At 42.6% G+C, this 25,876-nt stretch overlaps 1 protein-coding gene across 8 annotated transcripts in view; it reads left to right on the forward strand.

The window, feature by feature from the left end:
* The first annotated feature begins 24,061 nt into the window (after positions 1-24,061).
* The window catches only part of NRG3 (neuregulin 3), a 1,050,833-nt gene continuing 1,049,018 nt past the window's right edge, over positions 24,062-25,876 (forward strand). For all 8 annotated transcript variants that reach the window (XR_009535980.1, XM_060125676.1, XM_060125679.1 and 5 more), the window contains exon 1: positions 24,062-24,896. Coding sequence is in view for 7 of the 8 variants with exons in the window: in XM_060125676.1 (XP_059981659.1) it covers positions 24,062-24,896 (835 nt within the window). In the remaining variant the exon portion in view is untranslated. The remainder of the gene's footprint in view (positions 24,897-25,876) is intronic.

Below are 25,876 nucleotides of genomic sequence, written 5' to 3' on the forward strand. Positions count from 1 at the left end.
GTGCTGGCGTGGTTCAGTTCTGGTGAGAACACTTCCTGGCTTGCATATGGCTGCCTTCTTACTGTGTCCTCACATGGCAGAGAGGGACAGAGAAAGAGGGAGAAAGGTATCTCATGTCTGGTGTCATAAGGGCATTAATCCCATCATGAAGGCTCCACCCTTACGACATAATCATATTCCAGAGTCCCCGTCTCCAAATATTGTCACATTGGGGGTTAGGGCTTCTACATGAGAGTGGGTGGAGGCATAATTCAGTCCATAGCGCTCTGAGAAATCGAGTGCCACCACTGAGTGAAGATGTTAAGCGACACTCATGTGTACTTTTTCTCTCCTCCATACATGCTGTCCAGTTTGAGAAGAACACAGCAAGACTGATGGTCCTAGAACCTGAGTCCCATTCACAACCTGTAGCACGATGAGGTAGCCAACCTGCAAAGCTACAAAGAAAGCTTGCAGTTTATTGTTGGGATTAGGTGTTGCTGCCAAACAAACAAACAAAAACTGTCTAATCCATAGAACAGTGGTAAAGAGGCTCAGGCTCAGAGAGGAAGAAATGTCATTGCTTATATGCAAAAATCTTTCAGGAGCCATAAGACTGAAATTTTTCTGAAGAATACTGAAATGAATTCATGATAGTAATGGAATTCTAATGCCAAAAAATAACTTTATGACAGCAACAGGAATAAGTGTTCTGTATTTTTGTACTTGGGCTAAAAAACAGGAAGAATGCATAATATTTGGATGGGGTGCAGGATAAAACTTCTGGCTACTCACAAGCAGCTAGGTTGAATATGTTTGAGTGCATTTAATAGGAGTAGTTATGTTACTTTTGGCATAACAAATTACCACACATTTAGTAGCTTAAAACATTTGTCATTTCTTGTCTCACAGTTTCAGTGGGTCAGGAGTCTGGGCACAAGTGAGGTGGGTCCTGAGCTCAGACTCTTACAAGACTCACATCAAGGTGTTGGTTAGACTCTGTTCCCATCTGGAGGTTTGACTGGGGAAGGATCCACTTCTAAGCTCCTTCAGGTTGTTGGCAGAGCTCAGGGTCATACAACTTCAGATTTCATGGCAGCTTGATTCATCCAAGTGAATGAATGAGAGAGGGAGAGAGGGAGAGGGAGAGAGAGAGAAAAAGAGAGAGAGAGAGAGAGAGAGAGAGAGAGAATATGAATGAAGGTCTCTGCTACTTGGAGCCCCTAACTTCAGGGAAGGCCTGAATACTCTTAGTGATATTAACAAATGTGGTTTCTAGATATTACATAATGAAATTAGGCAACATTTGGAAGATCTATATAGCTCAGTGAATCAGTATTTTCCAAAGACTAATATCTTTTTGCTCTCACAAATTCATCAATGGATAAAAGATCATCCAAAGTAGATTATGAAAAGTTCATTGATAATGGTTTCAGATTCTACATTGCAACTAGTCTTTAAAAGACAACCGTTGGTTGAGTTTTGGAACAGTATCAAAGAATATCCACCATTACCAAAAAACTATGAAAAACACTTCTGCCTTGTCTTCTGCTTAGCGAGAGAGAAAAAAGAGCTGTAAAAAAAAATGCAACAATGCCAGTTGACTTATCTGTTCGTTTTGATTTTGGGAAAAAAATAATGTGTTAAATGTTACCACGTCATGAGTTTATTATCGTTATTTTAAAATAAAGCTATAAATACAAAAAAAAGCCTACCTGACTAGGTCAGGCCCACCCAAGATAATCTCCCTTTTAATTAACTCAAAACCAACAGGTTAGGAACCTTAATTATATCTGTAAAATCCTTTCATCTTTACCCTACCCTGAGAGTGACACCCCATCACCTTTGCCATATTGTATCGGTTAGAAGAAAGTCCCAGATTCCACAGCACAGAAGGGGAGAGGATGACACAGGGGTGTGACTCATCATGGGTTACCAGAGGGTATATCTGCCATGTCATTCAATAAACTATATTGGACTACATTATTACTCCAGAGAACTTCAAAGTTTTCCCATTTATAAAATCAAGCCAGGCGTGGGACAAAGGTAGATGTAGTGACTGGGAAGCAGGGATGAGTAATAAAGCTCAGACCTGAGGCACTATGAGGACATGAGAGAACTGAAATAAAGCAGATACGACTCTCTTAAAGAAACATCACCAAAAAGCCATGTCTGATTTAGTATGAATAAACAAGTTCCTCGATACCCATCAGAGCCGTACAAACGTTCCCAGAGGCAGAATCAAGACCAGGTTGGAAATAGCCCCTTCTAATCTGCTATCACTGTGGTGGAGCTGGTCAGGTGCACCTACGCATCTAGCCACTTACACTTCAGAGACCCCAGGAAGGATGGAAAGTGTGATTGCATTTCAGCATTGGCTAGGAGGGACATCTAGTGGCAGCTGGAAACTGGGAGGGTTGTCAACTGGTAAGCACATAACCTTGAGCAGGTTAATGCATAGAGATTCTGAGTGGGAGGTGCTGATGGTGTTCTGTCTGTTCTCCAGGAAGCCAGTCAGCCACCGATTTCAAGTTTTTAAAAAAGATATAAAAGATTTTTATAAGATTATAAACAAACTATACCTGGTAGTATCTTCAAAGGCATCTAACATTATTTACATGCATTCTCATAAAGAAGTGTGCTCTCATAGAAATAAGGGTAACTTCAATGAGCCACATTATATTTCTGTGTGTGTGTGTGTGTGTGTGTGTGTGTGTGTGTGTGTGTGTGTGTGAGAAAGAGATAGGAAGAGAGTCATCAAAGATTGATCGGGAGAACATTATGACATGGTAAAACGTATATAGATGAAAGGAAGGAAGTAAAGGAGGAAGGGAGGGAGAAAGGAAAATGGGATTCGTGGTGCTATAGCCATACCTCCTCCCTCCAATCCCTCAGGGCAATGTTATCTTTGCCTATTTTGACTCTTCATCTTCCCCACCCTCTAAGATGTGTGGCTTTCTACAAAAATGGATTTTAGAACTTTCAGATGTATCCAAAAAAATGAACAAAGGAGGACTCAGCCTGAGAAATGGGAAAAGAGAAAAAGCTGAAAGACAGTGAGGCTAAGTGAATCTTTATGGTACAGATCTGAGAGTGTTGGGGGAAAGAGGTGGGAATAAAGAGGCAGGGATGGAGTGGGTGCTTCAGGGATGGGGGAGAGCTTTAGAGTGGTGGTGAGTCATTAGCTCTTGAGCAGCCTTAAGTGAGAGGAAACTGTGAAGGAGAGAAAGAGATGAGTGTTTTCAAGTTTATTTTAATATTATGAAGATTTTTTGACAGATCCAAATTAAAGATTGGAATTATTTTAATTATTAATTTCACTGGTTTTTATCCCGGTACCTAGTTAAAGGCCCACTACGTAGTAGTTGTCAGTTACTGAATGAATGAATGAATGAATGAATACCAATTGCCATCCTAAAAGCTCAGGTTGGACCAGTTCAGCCAATATGAACAATGAGTAGAATGTGGTGGTAACTGATGTCACAATGGACTATGAAACCAGAATTCCACGGTGTGGCCTCAACATACCTTTTTAAAGCATTCCAGCTTGACATAAAATTAGTAGCAGCTTGTTTCCTCCAGTTCACTGAAACTGTTCGTGTCGGGTTACAAAGATGAATCAGAAGACATAGGAAACCCGTAAAGTCGAGGTGTTTAAAATATGTCTGTTCTCATAAGACCTGTTTCCTCAAAACTCTAATAATTCTCATCTCTATTTTCCATATTTACTTCTGCTTGAGTTCTTTTATTTACCTGGAATTCTTTCTTTTTCCTCTTCATCTCTCCATTTTCAGAGCTGATCTCAAAACTCTTCTTATCTGTAAAATGAGAATTTTTGAAACAGAAAATTCTGAGTCCCTTTCCAACTCTTTCCTAACACTTTGACACACAACACAAAGTTGCGACTGAAATCAAACATTTATTGTGCAAGGACTATGCATCCTACTGTAAGTTTGAAGCTCCCATGCAAGTTAGGTCACTTTCCTTGGGCTTTTTATAGAATTCTGTGTGCTCCTCACTTGTGGCAGCTGACTCTCTCAAGCTTTTGTCCCTGCTGGTGTGCTTATGTAGAATTTTCTCTCTCTGCTTTCTGGACTATGAATTGTTTGAGGAAAATATGCTGTTTTATTCGTCTTCCTGGTTGTTTTAAAGACACATTTAAATATAAGGAATGTTTTAATTATTAAATCAAGTCTGGCAGGAAATCAGTTTGGCAGCAATTTACCAGTAGTTTGTGTCAGTGAATGTATTTATTATGATAAAAATTATATTTCTTTGAAACTCTTTCATTATCTGAAAGTTTTGAAATTCAAGTGGAATGGAGTCCTCTCCAATCACTCCCAATTAGTACTGTGTAGTTGCATGCGTACACTGTACACAAATGTATTACCATACGATAATAAATTCTGTGGGCTTTTCCTTATTTCCTTGTCATGAGATTTTGTTATACTAAACACTGCTTTTTTTTTTTTTTTTCTTTCTGGCCTGAAGGAAAAAGGCCATCCTAAAAGAATAACAGGCCTTTGAACTCCGCAGGGAGAAGAGAGTGATTTCGTGAACATTCCATTCTCCAAACTTGTCATTCTCTAAGTTAGTGATCTTTCTTTATTTACATGTTGATTGGTAGAGTTTGACATAGTTGTACTAGAATTTAAATTTATTTATTTTTATTTTTGGCTGTGTTGGGTGTTCGTTTCTGTGCGAGGGCTTTCTCTAGTTGCGGCGAGTGGGGGCCACTCTTCATTGCGGTGTGCAGGCCTCTCACTGTCGTAGCCTCTCTTGTTGTGGAGCACAGGCTGCAGACGCGCAGGCTCAGTAGTTGTGGCCCACGGGCCCAGTTGCTCTATGTGGGATCTTCCCAGACCAGGGCTCGAACCCACGTCCCCTGCATTGGCAGGCAGATTCTCAACCGCTGCGCCACCAGGGAAGCCCTGTACTAGAATTTAGATGGGTGATTTTTGGCTCAAGAATTTGATGTTCAAAGTAAATGTTTTATTACTTATTTGCTGCCTACCTCTAAAAAAGTTGGGCAGCATACAATTTAAAAAAATGTGAAATAAGACTATTAAAGTAACAGAGCAAGAGTTCAATAATGTCCAGCAAATCCAGCTGGAATGCTTCTCCAGATGGGAATTTAAACACCGGGGAACTGACACTCTGGCAGGTGATGCTGCTTAAAGAAGTCAGAAGTGGAAAGAAGCAATAGAAATAGTAAAAAAAAAAATCCCAGGAGTGGGGCAAGATCAAGTCAGCAAAAAGAAGAGCAGGGGGGCTTCCCTGGTGGCGCAGTGGTTGAGAGTCCGCCTGCCGGTGGAGGGGAACACGGGTTCGTGCCCCGGTCCGGGAAGATCCCACATGCCGCAGAGCGGCTGGGCCCGTGAGCCATGGCCGCTGCGCCTGCGCGTCCGGAGCCTGTGCTCCGCAATGGGAGAGGCCACAACAGTGAGAGGCCCGCGTACCGCAAAAAAAAAGAAGAGCAGGGAACGATTACAAATTGCAAAATGGAATTAGTCTATAAAGGGATGAGTAGACTAGGATGAGTAGACTAGATGAGAGAAAGGGGGTCCTTAGATCATTATCACCAATGAAAGTGCTTCTGCTTTCTTGTGCTAAACCCAGACCCGTCGTGCACTGTTGGATCATTTGACTTAATGGCTTAAGTCAGCATGCACAATATTAAGGAGATTAAATGTATCAGATAATAAAGACCATGGGAAGCTTCTGCAATTGAAGACAAGATTTATCTATGAGTTGTTAGTTTTCAAGGAGAAAAAGGATGTATGACAGATTCCAGAAAAGACCAAATTCTTAGAAAACAAAAAAATAGGATTAAATACTAGAGAAATTTGTTCTTTCCATGTCTATCAAGAAGAGGAGAGAAAACTAAAAAATAATTATTTTTAGATTAAGACCCAACAGATAACAATTTAGCCTTTCTCTCCCATACTATAAGGCCAAGTGAAGAAATATTGGCTATATCTCTTATAAAGAATGGCTGTTAATGGCTGAGGAGAGAAAATGTTCTTGTTGCAAGGGGGTTTCATAGGGAAGTCTTATAACTAAATCATTAAAGTGATGTCATAATTAGCCATTTTCAGCATGGATAGGGATGCTTTATATATGTGCCAGAAGATACAGCTTGAAAACTAAGCACTGTTCACTCCAGGTCTCAGGTATTGAAGAAAAAAGAAAAATCCACCTTCTGTTCATTTACAAAAGGGATCAAGTGTCCTACTGTGAGCAGGAGGGATGAGAGGGTCAAGATGCACAGATTTCATGCAAAGATAATGGGCCAATTTTGGAGGGAAGGGGCCAGACTGAGAATGTAATGGTATACAGTCTCTAGAGTATTTCCACACAAACTGTCTTTGGATGAAGGACAAGAATTCCTATAGAAATGTGTTTCCCTAAAGACGGAGCCACTTTGATATTTTTTGCACCTTCATTCATGAAAGGAGGCAGAAGAATTTCTGTCCCTGGGTCTGAAAGGCATTTAATCTAACACGATACATGCCTGTATATGTGACACGTCTTTTTGGAAGAATTTGAAAGGAACTGCAGTTCCAGAGGAGTGAGTGAGGGGTCACCTTTGTAATGGTTCCTGTGACTCTATTTCTTCCCCCCTAATGACTTACCTAAAATACATTTGTTATAAACATTGTCTTTCCTGGAACCATTATTTTCATGGTATTTTATCCTCACACAAACATGCCGAAGGGAGCACAGGTCAGGCTTATGAAATTTGGTCTTCCCAATGATCACCTGGGGAAAGCATGATTATCCCCTTTTACAGATGAGGATCTTAAATTCAAAGACATGCAATCTCTTTGCCCACAGCTTCACACTTCGTGTGAAACAGAGCTGGAATTCAAGCTCACTCCTTTGTTTGGAGTTATTTCTAACATACTTCTCTTACTCTCCCAGACATGTATTTATATTCAAGACAAACAAAAATGTAACATTTGGCTTACACCGAATCATTTATCTTCTTCTTTGGCACTGTGATTATACAGCATTTATAAAACTCCCTGTCCAGTCAGGCAAATACTTGCACTTCTGTGCTTTGATTTAGTGCACTAGGTCCCACTATCGAAGTTACTAGCCTTGCAAATGGTCATAATCTGAGTCTAGATTTCTAGGCTTATGCTTATAAATCACTTGGCAGAGAACAGAGTTGATACTAGAAAGAGAATCACAGGTTGGAAGGGCTGAGTTAGCATCACACATCAACAGAAATGAAGTAGCTTTATTTTAACATGGGTTATGAACAAAAGCCACTACAGAGAGAACAGGGTTAAGATGGGACTTAATTTATTTAAAAAAGTGTCACTTAGGAAAATACCAAATATCATAACGACTGTTGTATACAAGTTGAAAATTTTTGAGACGGTATAACTTTCTTTTTTGACAGAGCAATGCTTAGAAATAAAATACTTTAAACTATAATTTCAGTTCTTAAAAATATATGACTACAAAGTATAAGACAGTCTTTAAATCTCCCAAATTTTCTATAGACAGACTCTAACTTAAACTATAAAAATAACATTTTAAACTATAAAAATAACATTTTTGGTTAGAGGAATAAACTTTGGTTTTATTTTTGTTTTCCGTATGGCTCAGGATATATTTGATAAGAAATTGTTTTGTACTTCAGATGTTTTGACATAACTCCGCGAGGATGCAATGCCTGTGGATGAATTGTACGTATTGTACATAATCTTCACTCAGGTGATAGTCTGTCTTCTGAGACCTCCGAGTCCGTGAGAATTTGAAGGCAAATTTTGTCCCATTAAAGTCTATTTGTTTTTCAACAAAGTCATATTTGATTTATATTGAGAGGAATTTTCACGTGGATCTTGGCACGTTCAGAATTTTCATTCCTTGATTTTTCAAGGACACATTTTCGAGTATAAGAATAATGCCAAACATAATAAACTCAAATAAAACATTAATTTGGCACTCTTAGTTTATATACATGTTTACACTCTTTGTGAACCACAGACTTTTATATCCAACTTACTATACTGCTCCTACTTACTATACTGGTCCATAGACCTTTCCAACTCAATATTCCCTCAACCAAATTTATGAACTCCACAAATGTAGTTTTCCTCCAATATCCCTATTCTCAAGGAAGGCACCATCATATAAACAGGTAGCCAAACCAGAAATCTAGTGGTCATCCTTGACACTTTCCTCTCCCTTCCCTTCATATCTGATTTATTGTGCTTGAGCTATAAAAATAGCTTGAACTGTAACTTATCCTTGAACTATAAAAATCTCCTTCTTTTATGTGATGAGAGAAGAGGGATCAAGGTTTGGAGAGAAAGCCTTGAATGCATCCTAAAAATTGTCTCCTGTGGTTAATGCTTACTACAGTTACCTAATAAAGGGTGAGTACATTTTTTGCACATTCAAAATAATACTATATAAAATAGTAATAAAGCCTTTATTTAGGCACAAAATGTGAAGTAATGTGAATTTATACAATTAAAATTTCATTGAGAATTACATAATTACAAAGCTGAGAAACTGAGTGAACTGTAAGTTGTATTCACCCTGTTGCAACATGGCTGTGCCACTTTAGCTGCTGAAAAGATCTACCCACCATCTTTGAATTATTTTTAAATTGCGTGGGTTTTGACTAATAGGAAGTCAGGAAAGCATCTTTCCCCTAGAGTATGGCAGCCCCGTCATCATATATTTGTGAGAAAGATGTCCTCCCCAGCTACCACGGAAGTCCTCAGTAGCATTTTCTTATTGGATAGTGAAGCCTTCAGGTAAAATTTTGTTCCATCTTTACGTATTATTTATGAGCCAAATCTTTAACATGAAAGCAAAAATAAATAAATAAAGTGAAAACGAAAGGAAAATTGTATAATGCAACACAGCTCATGATTCCATGAAAATCTGTCGTTTGAGAACTTACATGAACTAGGCTTTCCTGAGCATTAGAAATGGCAATTTGGTGTTGTTTCTGGCTGCAAGTTAACATTTCTTCCAGCGTTCATTTGCTGCTATTTCACACAATGGGGATCTGGCAGTCAGGTACTCTTAACAGGCATATTACTGGGCCTCAATCAGGTTTTGAATGTTAAAGCAATCTCAGTTTGGATTGACAGGGTATCTAAGGAAAATGTACTTATTTCCACTCTCTAGTTCCTATGACAGTGCTTTTTTGTAATGGACATTGTATGGTCATATATTCAATTTTCATGTGAGATGCATCCGCTGAATCTCATTAAAAACTACCCAGGCTTGGCTTCACAGACATCTTCACAAACACAGGAATCTGCATTGTGTCTCTTCTCCCTCATAGAATGAATTATCTGGTTGTCAGATTATTCCAGCTTTCCCTTCATTTTCTAAGAGGAATTCATGGACCTTGTAATACATTTTCTGAGCATAACCACCCAATTGTCCATTGCTTGGGTTGCAGTGGCCTACCTGACCTGTACTTAGCATTACTGATGTCCCAGGTTGTGCCAATAAGTTTGTCCTAGGATCTGTCATAGAAGGCATCAGTTGCCTTCTGTATCTTGGTGTTTTATGTTCTTTGTGGCTTGTTGTCATTTGTAGCTGAGATACGGGGGAATGATAACTCTACCAGGTCGCAAGATATCAAGATGGTTCCATTTGAAGCCTCAACTTCCTCTTCTGAAATATAAAAGTTTTTGTGAGAATAAAAGGAACTTACATTAAAGTACTCTGTGAAATGTTAACTTGCAATAACATTTTAAACTAATTAGCCCAAGTTTACATGATATAAAGAATATTGAATTAAGTAGCTTTTTTTCTCCAGTAATGATTAGTCAGTAACTGTTCTAATCCCTTAGTACGTATTATTTCATTTAATAATGACATTAACTATATAAAGTAGTTTTATAGTCAAGGTGGTTGAAGCAGAGAAGTTTAGGTAAATGACATAGATCATGACATAGATCATAGTAATAGAACCAGTCTTCATTCAAATCAGTATGTCTCCAGGATCATGTACTAAGCTGATCCCCTGTAAGTGGCCAAATAAAATATTAGTACTAGCCCAACATGTGTGTCCTTAGGCAAAAATATTAGTATTTTTGTATATTATATTAGTATATTAGTATATTATATACTAGTAATATTAATATTAGTAATAGTAATAGTAATATTAGTAATATTAATATTATTAATAATATTAGTAATATTAATATTAGTAATATTAGTATATTTTATAATACTAATAAAATATTAGTACTAGCCCAGCATGTGTGTCCTTAGGACTCTTTTAGTCCACATTAGCTTTCATATCTGAAAAATAAAGGATGAGTTTCACTTGATGTTCAAAGGTTAATGTGTAAAGGTTTTTTGTAGCTTTAATTCTTTTGATTTCCCACAATTTACCTTTTTCCAAAGCATTCTTTCTCTTCGCTCTTTACAGTAAAACATTACTGTCATAAATCATACAGCCAGGAAGATTTGTGTGCAGTCCTAGGGAGGATTAGTTAGGGAATGGAGGAAGCAGGAACAGAAAAGGGAAGAACCTAGCAAGTCTCACAGAAAAAAAGGTGTCAGCCAAATTCTGTAGGAGAAATGGGAATGTAAATTAGGTCCAGAGTTTGTCCCAACCAGAAACAAGTGGACTAACTCTGGTTTCATGTTAACAGCACCCCTGATGGGAATGTAAATTCCCAGAGATTTCAGATTCCCTGTGTGTTCAGTCAAGGAGGTTCTGGTACCTTGAGGCTTGTCTCCCAAGGAAGAGTAACAGTATCTCCACCCAGAGCAAAAACACATGGCAACCAGAGGAGGGTCACACAAAAATGGTAAAAGGATTTAAAGGAATCTGGGCAGAGCACCAAAAGTATCTGCTAAGATTACCTAATATGCATTCCAAGAAAGAAAAAATCTAAATGTTTACTCGATTGCTAAATATTTAATAAAATTGTAAATATTTATTAAAGAAAAAATTCTAAATATATACATTTGGAATTAGTATATAATTTATAATGCTTTGTCATCATTAATACAGAAAATGAAGAGAAATACAAATAAGGTAGGTACAATCAATTGACAAAAGAGGAAATAAAATTAGCAAATATATAAAGATATTAGGTTAAAATTATCAAAGAAATATAAATTTAAAAAGGTACCATTTTTCACATATTGCATTTGTAAAAAAAAAAAAGAAAAAAAAGAAAGAGCGAGGACTTTGCTGGTGGCGCAGTGGTTAAGAATACACCTGCCAATGCAGGGGACACGCCCTGGCCCAGGAAGATCCCACATGCCGCGGAGCAACTAAGCCCGTGCACCACAACTACTGAGCCTGCACTCTAGAGCCTGCGTGCCACAACTACTGAAGCCCATGCGCCTAGAGCCCGTGCTCGGCAACAAGAGAAGCCACCGCAATGAGAAGCCCATGCACCACAACAAAGAGTAGCACCCGTTCACCACAACTAGAGAAAGCCTGAGCACAGCAAGGAAGACCCAACACAGCCAAAAATAAATAAATTAATTAATTAATTTAAAAAGAAGAGTGAGAAAGAGAAAGAAAGGAAGGAAGGAAGGAATGGAATGTAGTAGACTTGTGATAGGGTTGTTTTTTTTTTTACTTCTCAATAGTGGCACTTAAAGTTTTTAAAGTATGCAAAGTGCAGTTTATCTGCTTTTTTTGTTTTTTGGTTGCCTAATCCAAGGGAATAAAGATTTATACATATATTTTCTTAAAGAGCTTAATAGTTTAGCTCTTATATTTAGGGCCTTTATCCATTCTTAGTTACTTTTTGTGTATGATGAAATCAAGTGGTCCACTTCATTCTTTTGCATGTGGTTATCAAGTTTTCATAGCACCATTTGTTGAAAAGACTATTCTTGCCCCCATTGTGTTGTCTTGCACCCTTGTAGAAAATAATTTCCTATAAATATTGGGTACATTTCTGGATTCCCAATTGTATTCCATTGATCTATATGTCTATTCTTATGTAACTAACAATCATGATTAATGTAGCTTTGTGGTAAGTTTTGAAGCCAGGAAGCATGAATACTCCAACTTAATTCTTCTTTCTCAAGATTGTTTTGGCTATTCCATATCCCTAGAATTTCCAAATTAGTGTTAGAATCAGCTTGTCACTTTCTGAAGAAAAGCCAGCTTCCTCCAAAGATGTGAGCTTAAAATTCCTGGCCCCTGAAGTACTGAGAGGAGTGAAAACGATTACACAAAAGATCCAAAAGAAAAGTGTTTGGAGCTAGATGAGGGCAACTCAGACAAAGGGAGGGAAAAAAAAAAAAGAAAAAAAATTAATTTTATATTGTTAAAAAAAAAACACAAAAACATCCAAGTAAACAACTGGCAGAAGACTTTCTCCCATAAGTGTGCATGCTGCACATGTTAATAAACTATTTTTCACTTAGAAAAAAAAAAAAGACAAAGGGAGGATCCAAATCAGTCTTCTTACTTACACCCCAAGTCCTCAGGGCAAAGAATAACACTGGACATAGTGTTTCTTCTTGGTTATAAACTTGTCCAAGGCAGCAGTTTTCAAGGAATGACCTAGCCCCTGCTCCTCGGGTATGTATCTCCTGGAAAGCATTTATCTGCTGGTAGGAGAGAGGTACTTAGATAAAATGAAAGAAAGAAGCCTGACCCATATTCTTAAAATTGGGAAAAAAATTTTTTACATTTTAGTTTGAGGTTTTTATTAAAATAGTGAGATTCATATATTCTCCATATAATCCAATATAAAGTTACAATTGGAAATAGTAACTTTTCATTAATCACATTAATTGATAGTACCAGAGTGCTTTTAAATATATGCACATTTTTTTTTAATTTGCAAAATATATTCACTTTTGTTTTCCATTTTTAACATCATAATAATCGTGGCGTGTTGCCCAATATGGGAGTGTTGCCCAAATTTTATGGACAATATAACTGGGACTCAAAGTCTCATAAGATTATTGGAGTAGTAGGGGTTCAAGCCAAGGTTTCCTAACTATTTGTTCAGTGCACCCTTCACTGCCCATATCCTTAATTATGACAAAGAATCAAGAATTTACTGGTCATAGTATCAGCTCTACCTATTGCTTTATGGACACATACTTTCTCAATCCATCAAGTATTTGATACCTGTATTTTCAGAAATGATATGTGACCTTTGACTTCGCTTAACCAAAGTATGTGCCACTCAGTTTAAGTCTTCTTTGAAGGCACAGAGTGACAGACCAAATTTGATGTGCAGGATTCCCTTTCTCCATAATGACACTTCTGACACGCTGCCTGGAGACAAAAGAGGGAAAGACCCAGGATGTTCCATCTGCTCTCTCACACACACATGCAAATTTTTAAAATTAAAAACAAAGAAAGGGCTTCCCTGGTGGCGCAGTTGTTGAGAATCTGCCTGCTAATGCAGGGAACATGGGTTCGAGCCCTGATCTGGGAAGATCCCACATGCTGCGGAGCAACTAGGCCCGTGAGCCACAACTACTGAGCCTGCGTGTCTGGAGCCTGTGCTCCACAACAAGAGAGGCTGCGATAGTGAGAGGCCCGTGCACCACGATGAAGAGTGGCCCCCGCTCGCCACAACTAGAGAAACTTTGTTTCTGGCACAGAAACGAAGACCCAACACAGCCAAAAATAAATAAATTAATTAATTAATTAAAAAAAAAAAGAAATGGCCATTTTTTCCAAAGGGAAAGGGAACTGCTTGGGGAATTTGAATGATGTAACGTTTGTCTGAAAGCTTTAAAGATGAAAGGTATCACTTTTTACCCATTAGCCTTGTAGAATGATGAGATCCTGAGTGTGCCTTGCTACTTCAAAGGGTCGTTGGAATTCATCTTCCAGGAAAGACTGCTTGAAAGATTTTTGTGAAGGAGGTGTGGTTCCTTCCAGGGCCTTCCTTCAGCGCACTTGTAGATTGCTACAACCTTTAGTGTTCACCAAACTTTTTAATGTAACTTCTAAATCTTTTTGGGTCCCTCATGTAAATTCTCATAGAGGACATGAGGTATCTTCTGTCATTGTTCAAGCCCAAATGGAACTTCCAGAGGTTAGACTAGGGTTCTCTCCTCTTGCTTAAAGATATACATATATATATATACCTCATCTCAATGATCAGAGAAGTAAGGGTGCATTTGGAGTTCAAATTCTGGAAACAAATCATACTTTGCCTAAGAGCTCTCTTGCTGCTCTGCCAGTTGCCCAGTGTGCCCCAGAGTACCACTAAGAATGCTAATTATGGGTTTAGGATTTCCAGAGAGAAAAAGGACAATGGGCAGATCTGTGTGTGGGGTGGCAAATAGTGTATAATTATTTGCAAATCTGCCTTAAGGCAAGAGAGAACCAACATCTCCTACTAGGTCTGCTTGCCAGGGGAATACTTCCTAGCTAATTGACTATTTCCCAAGGAGATTATTTTTCTCATTACATCATTCCCAAAGTGATGATTCTGAGATTTTTTGCCTAATGTTTTCTTTAATACTTAAACCAGTAACCATAAATAGTATCATTTTTGTTTGTAGTCTTATCCAATATAGTAGGGACTATAAATTGTTTCCATTTACAGTGATTCAGGAGAGGCCAGAGTTTGGTGGATCTTCTTATTCCAGTCCCTGGTGGAGAGTTTTTCATAAAAGCAACCATCAGTATTGCAGTTGGCTGCCATCTAAACTCCTCTTGTTTATTTCCGAAGCAAAGCTGGCTTTCCTCCCAAAGTGCAATGGAAGCCAGTTGGCCTAGTTAGTCTCTGAGAGGCTCAACTTTGCATTTCCCCAACCCCGAGAACTTCCTTTGGGTAAACAAGCCCAAAGACTTATCTGTTTTTACTTTCTGTAACTTACTTTGTTTGGAATCTAATCATCACTGTTTCGTAGATAGCTTTCTCTAATTCATACATATAATCCCATTCCTATTCCAGCTTATTCCCTAAATACTTAATACAAAATCTGCTTCCACACCCTCCCTTACTTCTTTACATATATCATTACACACACACACACACACACACACACACACACACACATGTACACCCAAGCATGCGCAAACACAATTATTGGTCAAATATGTCAATCAAATGTCTCGAGAAGTCTATATTCAAAAGGGAAGACATTTTAATATTCTTACATTCCAAAATTAATTTAAAAAATGATTTTTGAGACCTTGAATTGAAAAAAAAATGTATGTTAGCCATACTCCCAAGAAAGACAACTAATACATTAATATAGTTTGTGTGTTTTATAAATTTTATAGGATATATCCATGGCTTAAAGGATTTACTGTGATACAGCTTTATGGTTTCTAAATTCTAAAATACCCTCTGTTAAGCTAACTAGAATATGAAGAATATTTTGTCAAATTCTGATCCACTTTTTTTCTCCTCCTGGTGGAATTCCTATGTTTTTTTCACTGTTTTTCACAGATACTAAAGACTGGCAGATACTTTTACTTCATATTTCCCGTGTAAAAATAAGCATAAATCTATAAAACATGTTATTATTCTTATTTTAACTAATAATTATTAGCACATATACATTCTTAAAATGCTAAAAAGAGAGCTATAAATATATGTCAATATCAGTGTTGAATTTTACCAGGACCCTGTGCTCCTGGAAAATGGCAGTGGTTAAGGAAACCATCTCCACAATTTTGTTTTTCAGAAATCTTTCTACCCTTTTATGTTCCAGTTAATGGCTTACCACCAAGAAGTGTGCTTCCCCATATGACTTAGTTGAGACTCCTTGTAAACTCTTTCTCATGACCCCCATAAGATTCACAGATGACCCTCCTTATTTACCTGTGATGAGACCAAACACAGACCTTTCTCCTTTGTCCTGAACCTGCTGTAAAGGGCAGACACAGACCCTCTAATGTCTTGTTCTTTATCTCATGAATGATTAGCTAAGATTAAATCTGTCCCCCTGAAACTAGATAGACACAGAGATAAACATTTCCTGCTCAGCTGACTGACTGAGACTCATCTAACAGCAAAATAACAACTCCAACTATAAATCACTCTTGTTTCCTCCCTATGAGAGTCAAGGTCACAGCACCATGCTGAGACCTTCTGATCTTTGGATCTGGGCTGCTCTCCTTATTACAACTAGTGATGCTAGACAAAGCTACAACTCCGTTCAGATAGCATCAAACAAAACTCTGGAACCAGTGGATAAGTTCGTCACCAAGCACTCCTTGAATAATCTTTCTTTCCTGCACTGTCTGCATTTGGCTTCAGCACTGCACACACGCATGGTCGCATACAGATATAAACATACATTTGGACCTTTCTTGAGCTCTTTGCTTAAAACAGGCAACTGTCCTTCATCAAATGTAAAAGTCTCAAAGGCAGGATAAAGAACAGCTTTTCTAAGTCTTCAAAACCCCTTGGAGTATCTATTTCACAAGGGGTAAACACTGTTAGCCTTTTGGGTTTAGTTGATACTTTTTCCTAAAAAAATTAGGTGGCGTTTTCCTTCCTTCTTTCTTAATTCATAAGCACCAAGCAAGTTTTGTCCTCCTGAGATATCCTCTTTTTTTTTTTTTTTTTTTGGAGACAAAACAGATGGGCCAAATCTGCTATGAGCTGTTACAACTTATTCCTTGGTAATTCTGTGGGTCACCTTTGAGCAGGTCATGTGGTGTGTGTGCTGGGGGTGCACAGAAATGAATGAATGAGTGTACATTCATCACCTGGGGCTGTGAGGCCAGTGCTTCTCTGCAGTGCCTCCTCGCTGCTCCTTGTTAATGTCAACAACGCAGTGCCAAACTCCTGTAAAAATCTTCTGCAAAACTTGTTGGAAAAGGTGGGCTCCTGAGGTAGTGCACCATAGAGACAACTGGATTTTCATTAAATAAGAATACTCACTACCATGTCTGAGCTGCCTACTGCTAACCTCAGCACCAGGTACATCACACGCGGTACGTTTTCAACTGTGCAACAACCTCCTGAAAGTCAGATTGAAATCAGACTCCAGGATTTCTGCTCTCTCCTTTACTGAATCTGATACAGAAAACCAGAGATTGTAGAGCACTTGAAAACCTTCCTAGACTACCAATAATCCTCAGAAGAGGTTCTGGGGGGGGCCTAACTCTAAATTCACACTCTTACCTTATATTCCGTTAAATGAAGCAAGAAGGTAGGCCCACGATGGGCACATAAACTACTGTGACTAAAGGTCTCAAGGGCTGATGCCAAGGCTGTCTGTTCTCAGGCTTCTCTGAACAGCTCGGTGGTGGTGGTGGGGTGGGAGGTGATGGTAGAGACATAAAGAAAACCAGTGAAGAGTTGTAGGAAATTATCTGATTGTTTTCTCCCTAAAGGGTGTTATGAAAGTCTCATCCCCAAATCTGAGGAAGCAGAATGTAGATTTCCAGAAACAAGGTGAGATGAAGGCAAAATGTTATTTATACCAGTATGAACTCACATCAGCTCTTTCTGGATGTGCAGCTGTATAAAACTGCCTTTCTTAGGAATAATGAAGTTTGAGACAGAGGTGTTTCTTCCTCAGTTATAAAAAACCATTTCAGGGAGCTGGCTTTCTGCATTGTGTCCCTTCTATACCTGGGTTCGCAGATACTCAAGCCAGTCTGGGAGTGGTGAGAAGCTTGTGAATTGCCAAATGGAATTCTGTTTGCGGTTTGGAGAGAGGGAACGAGAAAGTGAACTCATGACTTTTGTTTCTGACCACACTGAGAAGACATGTCCTTGACTCTTTCCAAAGCACCACGTCCTCTGCTTGATCAGTGAATTGTCAAGGTGAACTTTCATCTACCAGTCCTCCAATTTCAGATCTGAAGATGATTTCAAAAGAATAGAGTTATACAATGAAGTGATCTAAGAAAAATATATCTACCAATGTTTGGGAAAGATAGCAGGGAGAAAAGGCGAAATTATTGACAAAGAAACCCAAAACTAGATAAGACAAATGCTGATGGCAACTCTAGTGCCAAGATAAAGTACCCATGTTGGTACCCTTAAGCAGCGGTCCCCAACGTTTTTGGCACCAGGGACCGGTTTCCTGGAAGCCAATTTTTCCATGGCTGGGGGCAGGGGGATGGTTCAGGCGGTAATGCGAGCGATGGGGAGTTAAGAGGAGCGCAGATGAAGCTTCACTCGCTCACCCACTGCTCACCTCCTGCTGTGCGGCCCTGTGTGGGCAGTTGGGGACCCCTGCCCTAAAGGACAGGCAATTTGAATTCAATGCAAAACAAAAATTACATAGATATCTCACTGTGACACTCAGATCCTTCAACACTGAGTTTCCAGCTCATTGTCTACCTCTGCTTCTCCGCTACACTCACTGTACATTCCAACTGGACTCTTACTGCTGGAGGATGGCTTCGCTCCTTCCTGGTATGGCAGAGGCATAAAGTGCCCTCTGCTGCCACAGTCCACTTGAGTCATCTCCTGACTTGAGATGCCTGAGGCTTGTGTGTCTATCCCAATCCAATGAGACCTGCCCAAAAAGTAGGGGTCTTCTACTAAGCTCTCCAGGACTCCTTTGAGACCCCTCTCACTATACTTGGTGTAATGAGGCTCTGTACTTGTGCTCCTCCGCCTGTGAACTCAGAGCACAGCTTCTGCCAAAGAAGTCCTCTTCACAAAAAATCCTCCCTCAACCTCCAATATGTTGTACCATCTACCCAATTCTTTTTTTTTTTTTTTTTAAATCTATCTATTTATTTATTTAGTTTTGGCTGTGTTGGGTCTTCGTTGCTGTGCGCAGGCTTTCTCTAGTCGCGGTAAGCAGGGGCTACTCTTCGTTGCGGTGCGTGGGCTTCTCATTGTCGTGGCTTCTTTTGTTGCGGAGCAAGGGCTCTAAGCGTGCAGGCTTCAGTAGTCGTGGCACGTGGGCTCAGTAGTCATGGCTTGCAGGCTTTAGAGCTCAGGCTTAGTAGTTGTGGCGCATGGGCTTAGTTGCTCCGTGGCACGTGGGATCTTCCCAAGCCAGGGCTCGGACCTAGGTATGCCTGCATTGGCAGGCAGATTCTTAACCACTGTGCCACCAGGGAAACCCCCCATCTACCCAATTCTTAGTTAACCTACCTTGAAATTTTGGCATTGTCTTTTGGCAACTCCCACTGAAATTTCACATTTATTTTATCTTAGTGCCTCATTCAAAACTTCTAATTTCTCCTCCTATTATACAGCATTCAGCATTTCCTAATTCATGAGAGTGCAATTAGGTGACAATCTACATACCTTAAATCTGAACATTGTTGCAATCATTTTTTGTGACTAGGATATAGTTGCGGCTGGAAGTTTTTCACCTTTCTGATTTTTGCTTTTTGCTCTGTAGAATTTATATATTATTGTTTTTGTTTATTTATGATATTAGAATATAATGCACAAATCCTTGGAGTCAAGGTGTTGTGAACAGACAGATCCACCAGGGGATTTTTCCAGTACATTGTGAATGAATCCTATGTGTAATACAGAAAGCTCCCACAAGGAATAAATAAGGTTATTTGTTGAGAACTATGAAGAAAACAATCTGCTTCTCTTTTTAAAAAAGGCCACAATGATGTACTATGGAATGTGTATCATTATAATAACAGGAGTGGACTAAGGCAAGAGAGAAAAAGGAACATGCAACCACAGGAAGAAGGCTAACCACATTAACCCTTCGTAAAGTGTTTACTTCATGAAATGTTTTGAGATATCACATTGCCTACACACATAATTCCAGTGGATATCATGAAGGATATGATTCTACAAGCTAGACTGATTTCTGTAGTAACTACATTTATCCAGAGAACCCACAGCTAATAAAAGAGCACCCTATTACTCCTAGGGGTGTAAACTCCTCTTGGCCTGAGAGGATGGTAAATAAATTGAGGATGCTGGGATTGAAGAAGAGATGTTCTGTGTACTCACACCAACAAGATATATTCTTTGTGGTCCAAAATGGCATTTCCCATTTCTTGATAGTCTGTATAATTTATCTATTTTGTTTATTGTCAGTCTCTTCCACGAAAATATAAGTTCCATGAAGGTAGGGAGTTTGTTTTGTTTTCTGTTGCATCTTCCATGCCTGGCACCTAGTTCCTGGAAGGTTTATATAATGAATAAGTTAAGAAGAAAGGGTGAAAATATAGGAAGGCAGGTTTTTGACTCAACACAAAGACTTTTAAAATTACCTCTGTACTTGTATACTGTCTGCAGGCTGTGTGGTCTTCAGCAGGAAGTGGTTTCTTCTCTAGAGCTCCAGCTAAATCCAGATGACTGTTGGCCTGGGATATTTTGGGGGATGACACATTGGAGGTGTTTGAACACCAGGTTCACTTCCAGCCTTGTGGTTCTAAGGATGGGCCTTTGCCAAAGAATTTACAATGGAGGGAACCCAGGGCAATCATACTGTGTTAATGATGGCAACTTATTGAACTTGGGATACAAGAGGTAAGGAGTCAAAGATGGCACTGAGACTCCCAGTCTGGAGATATTGGTGCCACTGAAGGGAAAAACTGTAATTCAACAGAAATGCTGGTTTGTAGGCAAACTTTAAATCATCGTTAGAAATTCTGAGTTTAATGTGTTAGTGGATTACACAGGAGACATCCAGAAGGTGATTATATTCAGGCAGATACGGAGCTCAGGAGAGGCTGAGTTATGTCATTCCCATTTGTTAGAAAAATCCACACCCCTCTCTATAGTAGGTAGAGATATCCAAGAAAAGTATGCATAACTCTTCCCTTACTGGTCATGCACATCCATCTTTATGAAATAATTAGCCTCAGTATTAAAAAACAGAACAATTTTCAGATTATTATATCAGAAGAACAAGAATGTTTCTTGAAAGTTGTAATCTGTATTTTGATTGAGGACCATATAGTGTATTTTGAAAAGCTTTATTTAGACTATGTGATAACTTAATACATATTAATAAAAGTGGTTTCTGATGTGTTTTAAAAATCATGCTTAAAAGATGCCATCAGTGAATAGTATATTTAGCTATACAATTTTATATTATATAGAATGTAGGTATTATAGTTTCATTTCCTAGATGAGAAAAACAGAGGCCCAGAGTGACTTTATTGCTTATAGAGCTCAAACTTGAATCCCTGTCTTCAGAGCCTGAGTGTGAAGCTCTTTCTCCAGCATTCTGCTTCAGCGAGCTGTGAGTCACCAGACTGAGACTCCGCCCTACCATGGGACTGATCAGCTGGCTGCTCATTGGTAGTGAGAATGTCTACCACTTGTCCTTGACTCAGTTGTGGATCCCCCCCGCCCCCAATTCTAGTTGCAGTGCTTACCACCTGCTACCAGGGAGCCTCATGGTAAAACTGCAAGTTAATGATGATTGTACCAGCCAGAGTTTCTTGGATGGGCTGATAAAACCCACTCCCCAATACAAGGCTATCGCAGCAATAGGTCCTTTTTTTTTTTTTTCCCTTCTACTAGTGATAATGTTCACTGCGAGAGCAGCTAATGGGTAGTCAAGTGCAGAGGCTTGGGATCTGGGAGAAAATGAGCTGAACAGGGAACCATGAATAAGCTGTTAAAGCCAAGTGGAAATGAGAAGTGGGGGTAATTTGGAGAGGTAGATGAAGAAGGCATTGGGGAGAACTGTGACAACACGGGGTTAGTTTTGTGCGAATGCAGTTTCAGGGGAGCATTTGCCCAGCTGCAGCATTACAGCATCCCTTTTTGTACACTGGATTTATTTCAGTGGGGAAGGAAGAAGGGAGGGGCCATAGGAATAATGGGGGGCGGCAATGAATTAGGAATGTTTTGGAAAAGTAATTTTCTGTCTTATATACTCGACAAAAGCACCTGCTATAATTTCACAATATTTTCTGTGAAAGCTAACCTTTATTTGCTATACAGGAAAGGTTGGCCAGTTACTGCCCAGCACTCACAGAAGGTAGAGATTGGGTCAATTTTTACTTAAGAGGACTGTGCCTTGCACTGGAAAGCTGAAGGAATATAGATTCAAGGGCTTGTGGTATTTTTTTCACTCGCAATTTTTGGAACCATATTCAGTACTACAGGATTAGGGCATGTTCTATCAAACTAACAATCAAAAGCTTTCCTATGGGGAAAGTATTAATGTTATAGCTGAAAGAGGTGACAGCCGAATTACTGACATCAAAAATAATTTATTAACCGTGTCTGTGCAAAATACTCTGGTAGGCACCAAATCTCAGGGGCTTCCTGTTTCAATACATCCTTCTCTCTTTGCAGTCTTTTCAGTGTACCATTCGGCTCTTCACCTGTGAATAAAATGGATACCTTGAAAACTTCATCTTTGGGGACACGATTACAGGCCAAGAGAACGCTGTTTTCATCATCAGCGCCAATCATACAGTGCAGGGAAGGTGTTCTAGGAGGCTGCCATCCTCAAACTCTCTTTCTTGGAGCTTGTAAAACATCTTTCCGGTTTCCACTTTAGATCAGGAAATCCGGGAAGAGTCGACTAGAGAGGTTTTGCACCATCAGCATAAACCACGCTGATGCTGGCTCTCTACCCCTTCATCCTTCCTTCTTAGGCCGGTCCCCTAGTCCCCCAGGCGGGTCCCACACTGCACCTGAGATATAGGTACACAGGTGCCTCTCTACCCAAAGGAAGAGAAAGGAAAGAATTTTGGATACCAACCCAAATCGTTTTAAATGTTACCTCACATTCAGTTACCTTGTGATGTGTGCACCTGTGTGTACATCTACATTTAAAGACAATACTTTTTAAAAAGGTAAGTTAGCACACGTCGGCTAAGAGGTATCTGCCGGGTGTAATTGCACAAAGGTCTGTTTCACCAGCATCTCTCTTAGCAAGTCGGAGGGAACGGTCTCTTGATCCAGCAGCGCCCGCTGCCAGGCGGGGAAGCGCACAGACACCCCCCCGCACGCGCACACACCCCTGCTCTCTCGCCCCGCAGCTTCAGCCTCTGACCCCACTGCATCCACACAGGAAAGGGGCTCACAATCGGTGGGTCGGGAGCTGCTTTTGCCACACACTTCCAAGCGAGCGTTTGCTTGGATCATTTATCTTGTACGCGTTAAGAAACCACCATTAGGTGTTGGGGGGAGGCGCTACTTTGCCTGAAGCCCAGCCAGTCCGTGGCGGCTCCGCGCACACCGCACCCGCCTGGCTGCCAGCGCCCGCCTGGAGCCGCCTCCCGCCCGGGGTCCCTGTTCCCCCGGATCCCGGACGCGGTCTCTCGTTTCACGTCTCCCCCTTCAAGTGCGACCGGACAGGGGCGCCGGGCAGTGCTTTCGAATCTTCTGCGGCTTGCGGGGTTCCCTCCGCGGCGGGTCGGACAGCACCCGCCGCGGGCGCCCAGTGCGTCCCCGGCCCCGGGCTCGCGGCGGCGGCGCAGCTCGCTGGAGTTTGACTCTCGGGCAGCGGCGCCGGCGCGGAGTCTCAGGCGGCGGGAGCTAGGCGAGCCCGGCCGCTTGCCCTCCGCACTGCGCTCGGATTGGTCTCTCCCAGACAGTGCTAGCCGAGGGTTGGCTGCGGGCCGGCTGAAGAACAGGTGCACCTTACCGCCCGGACTCGCGGAGCAGCCGCCGAGGAAAGCGGCGCGGCGGGCCCGGCCGGCCCCTCTGTGTCGGAATGCGGCTCTCTGGCACCTGGCGTTCCGCGGCCGGCCCGCTCAGCCCCTGAAGGCGGCGCGAGGCCCAGGGGCGGCGCGGGCGGGCGCCCCGGGGAGCTGGCCGGGTGCGGCGCCCCGAGGATGCCGGCGCGGCTGGAGCGCATGCAGGCGGCGGGCGGCAGCGGCAGCGGGAGCAGCAGCAGCAGACGACGCGGGGCCCCGGCGCACAGGAGGCCGCCTGCCGGGCTGCAGACGCGCCCCGCCGCTCCCTGACCGGCCGGCGGCGCAGGGGGCCAGTCTAGCCCCTCTTCAGAGCTCCTCGCCGCCACCTCCCCGGCCCGCGTCCCCTCCCCGGCCCGCGTCCCCTCCCCCGCTCCTCTCCTCCCCGCCCGCCGCCCGCCTCTCGGGGGGAGGGGCGTGGGGGCAGGGAGCCGATTTGCATGCGGCCGCCGCGGCCGCTGCCTGCGCCCGAGCCCGCCGCCGCCGCCGCCGGAGCCCGCGCCTGCGCCCGGCCCGCGCGGCCCCATGCCTCTGGCGCGGCCCTCGGGGGGGCGAAGGTGAAGACCGGCTCCTAGGATGAGTGAAGGGGCGGCCGCTGCCTCGCCACCTGGAGCCGCTTCGGCAGCCGCCGCCTCGGCCGAGGAGGGCACCGCGGCGGCTGTGGCTGCGGCGGCGGCGGCGGCGGCGGCGGGCGGGGGCCCGGACGGCGGCGGCGAAGGGGCGGCCGAGCCCCCCCGGGAGTTACGCTGTAGCGACTGCATCGTGTGGAACCGGCAGCAGACGTGGCTGTGCGTGGTGCCTCTGTTCATCGGCTTCATCGGCCTGGGGCTCAGCCTCATGCTGCTCAAATGGATCGTGGTGGGCTCCGTCAAGGAATACGTGCCCACCGACCTGGTGGACTCCAAGGGGATGGGCCAGGACCCCTTCTTTCTCTCCAAGCCCAGCTCCTTCCCCAAGGCCATGGAGACCACCACCACGACCACTTCCACCACGTCTCCAGCCACCTCCGCCGGCAGCGCCGCCTCTTCCAGGACGCCCAACCGGATTAGCACCCGGCTGACCACCATCACGCGGGCGCCCACTCGCTTCCCCGGGCAGCGGGTGCCCATCCGGGCCAGCCCGCGTTCCACCACGGCACGGAACACTGCGGCCCCCTCGACGGTCTTGTCCACGACAGCCCCTTTCTTCGGTAGCAGCACTCCGGGCTCCCGACCCCCGGTGCCAGGAACCCCCAGTACCCCGGCCATGCCCTCCTGGCCCACTGCGGCATACGCTACCTCCTCCTACCTTCATGATTCGACTCCCTCCTGGACCCTGTCTCCCTTTCAGGATGCTGCCTCCTCCTCTTCCTCCTCCTCGTCTTCCTCCTCTACCACCACCACGCCAGAAACTAGCACCAGCCCCAAATTTCGTAAGTAAACACTGTGTCTGAACTCTGATTTACTGCTGAGTTTCCATTCTGCCCTCCTGTTGTCCTTTCCCTTCGCCAACGCCTGTCTTCTAGCATCCTTCACCCCCACCCCCACCCCCCCACTCCATTCCAGGTTTGGAACACGGAGTGAGAGAATTAAACCTGGCCACAGGGGAGGTAAAAGGTGCCGGCCTTTTCCCGTGTGTGTGTGTGTGTGCGTGGGGGTAGGGGTGGTGTGAAGCAGAGGGAGATTGTCAGCCAAGCTCCACGGGCCCTACTTAAGTGGGTCCCAAATGAGAACTAACTCCCTTCAACGGGTTAAAGCGAGTGCAGACCTGCTGGGGAGCTCTGGGATCCGGCTCCTGATGAGAGCTGGGGAGGAAGGAAGGAGGGAGGGAGGGAGGGAGGGGAGGGGGGAGGAGGGGGGAGGGAGGGCCTTCCCAAAAGCACTGAGCCCTTTCCCCGCCTGTGGGAAGGAAAGAAAGAAAAGCACATGTAAATCGACCGACGTTAAACCGCGGAGGGAAGTTGTATACATGTGGGGGTGGGCTGGGGTGTGTGTGTGTGATGATTTGATGGAGATGTTGGTACGGTGAAGCTGTAGACACTTCCAGCAGCCCTGACCCGGGCAGGGACCAGGAAGGGTTAATTAGAAGCCATTGTGGGAGGTAGGGAAAGGAGGCGATCCATGGCGAAGGGCTAAAGTGATCACCTCCTACCCTGCCCATGGCCATTCCAAGGTGTAGAAACGGATTCTGTGGCCGCCGAGACTGAGTTAACTAGGGGGAATTATGAAGGGATCCCTGCAGAGCTGCCGCCTCTAGGGTCCTGACGGAGGAGGAGTTTTTTCAGCTCTGCCAAGCGTTTGCTTTGTTCGATTCCCAAAGGTGGAGAGTGAACCTCCTCTCCCCTCCCTATATGCCTGAAAAATTTAGGCAAAATGGGACAGTTCTGTGCACTCAAGGGTGAGAAAATCAACT

The sequence above is a fragment of the Lagenorhynchus albirostris genome, chromosome 16 (genome assembly GCF_949774975.1).
Source record: "Lagenorhynchus albirostris chromosome 16, mLagAlb1.1, whole genome shotgun sequence".
NCBI lineage: Eukaryota > Metazoa > Chordata > Mammalia > Artiodactyla > Delphinidae > Lagenorhynchus > Lagenorhynchus albirostris.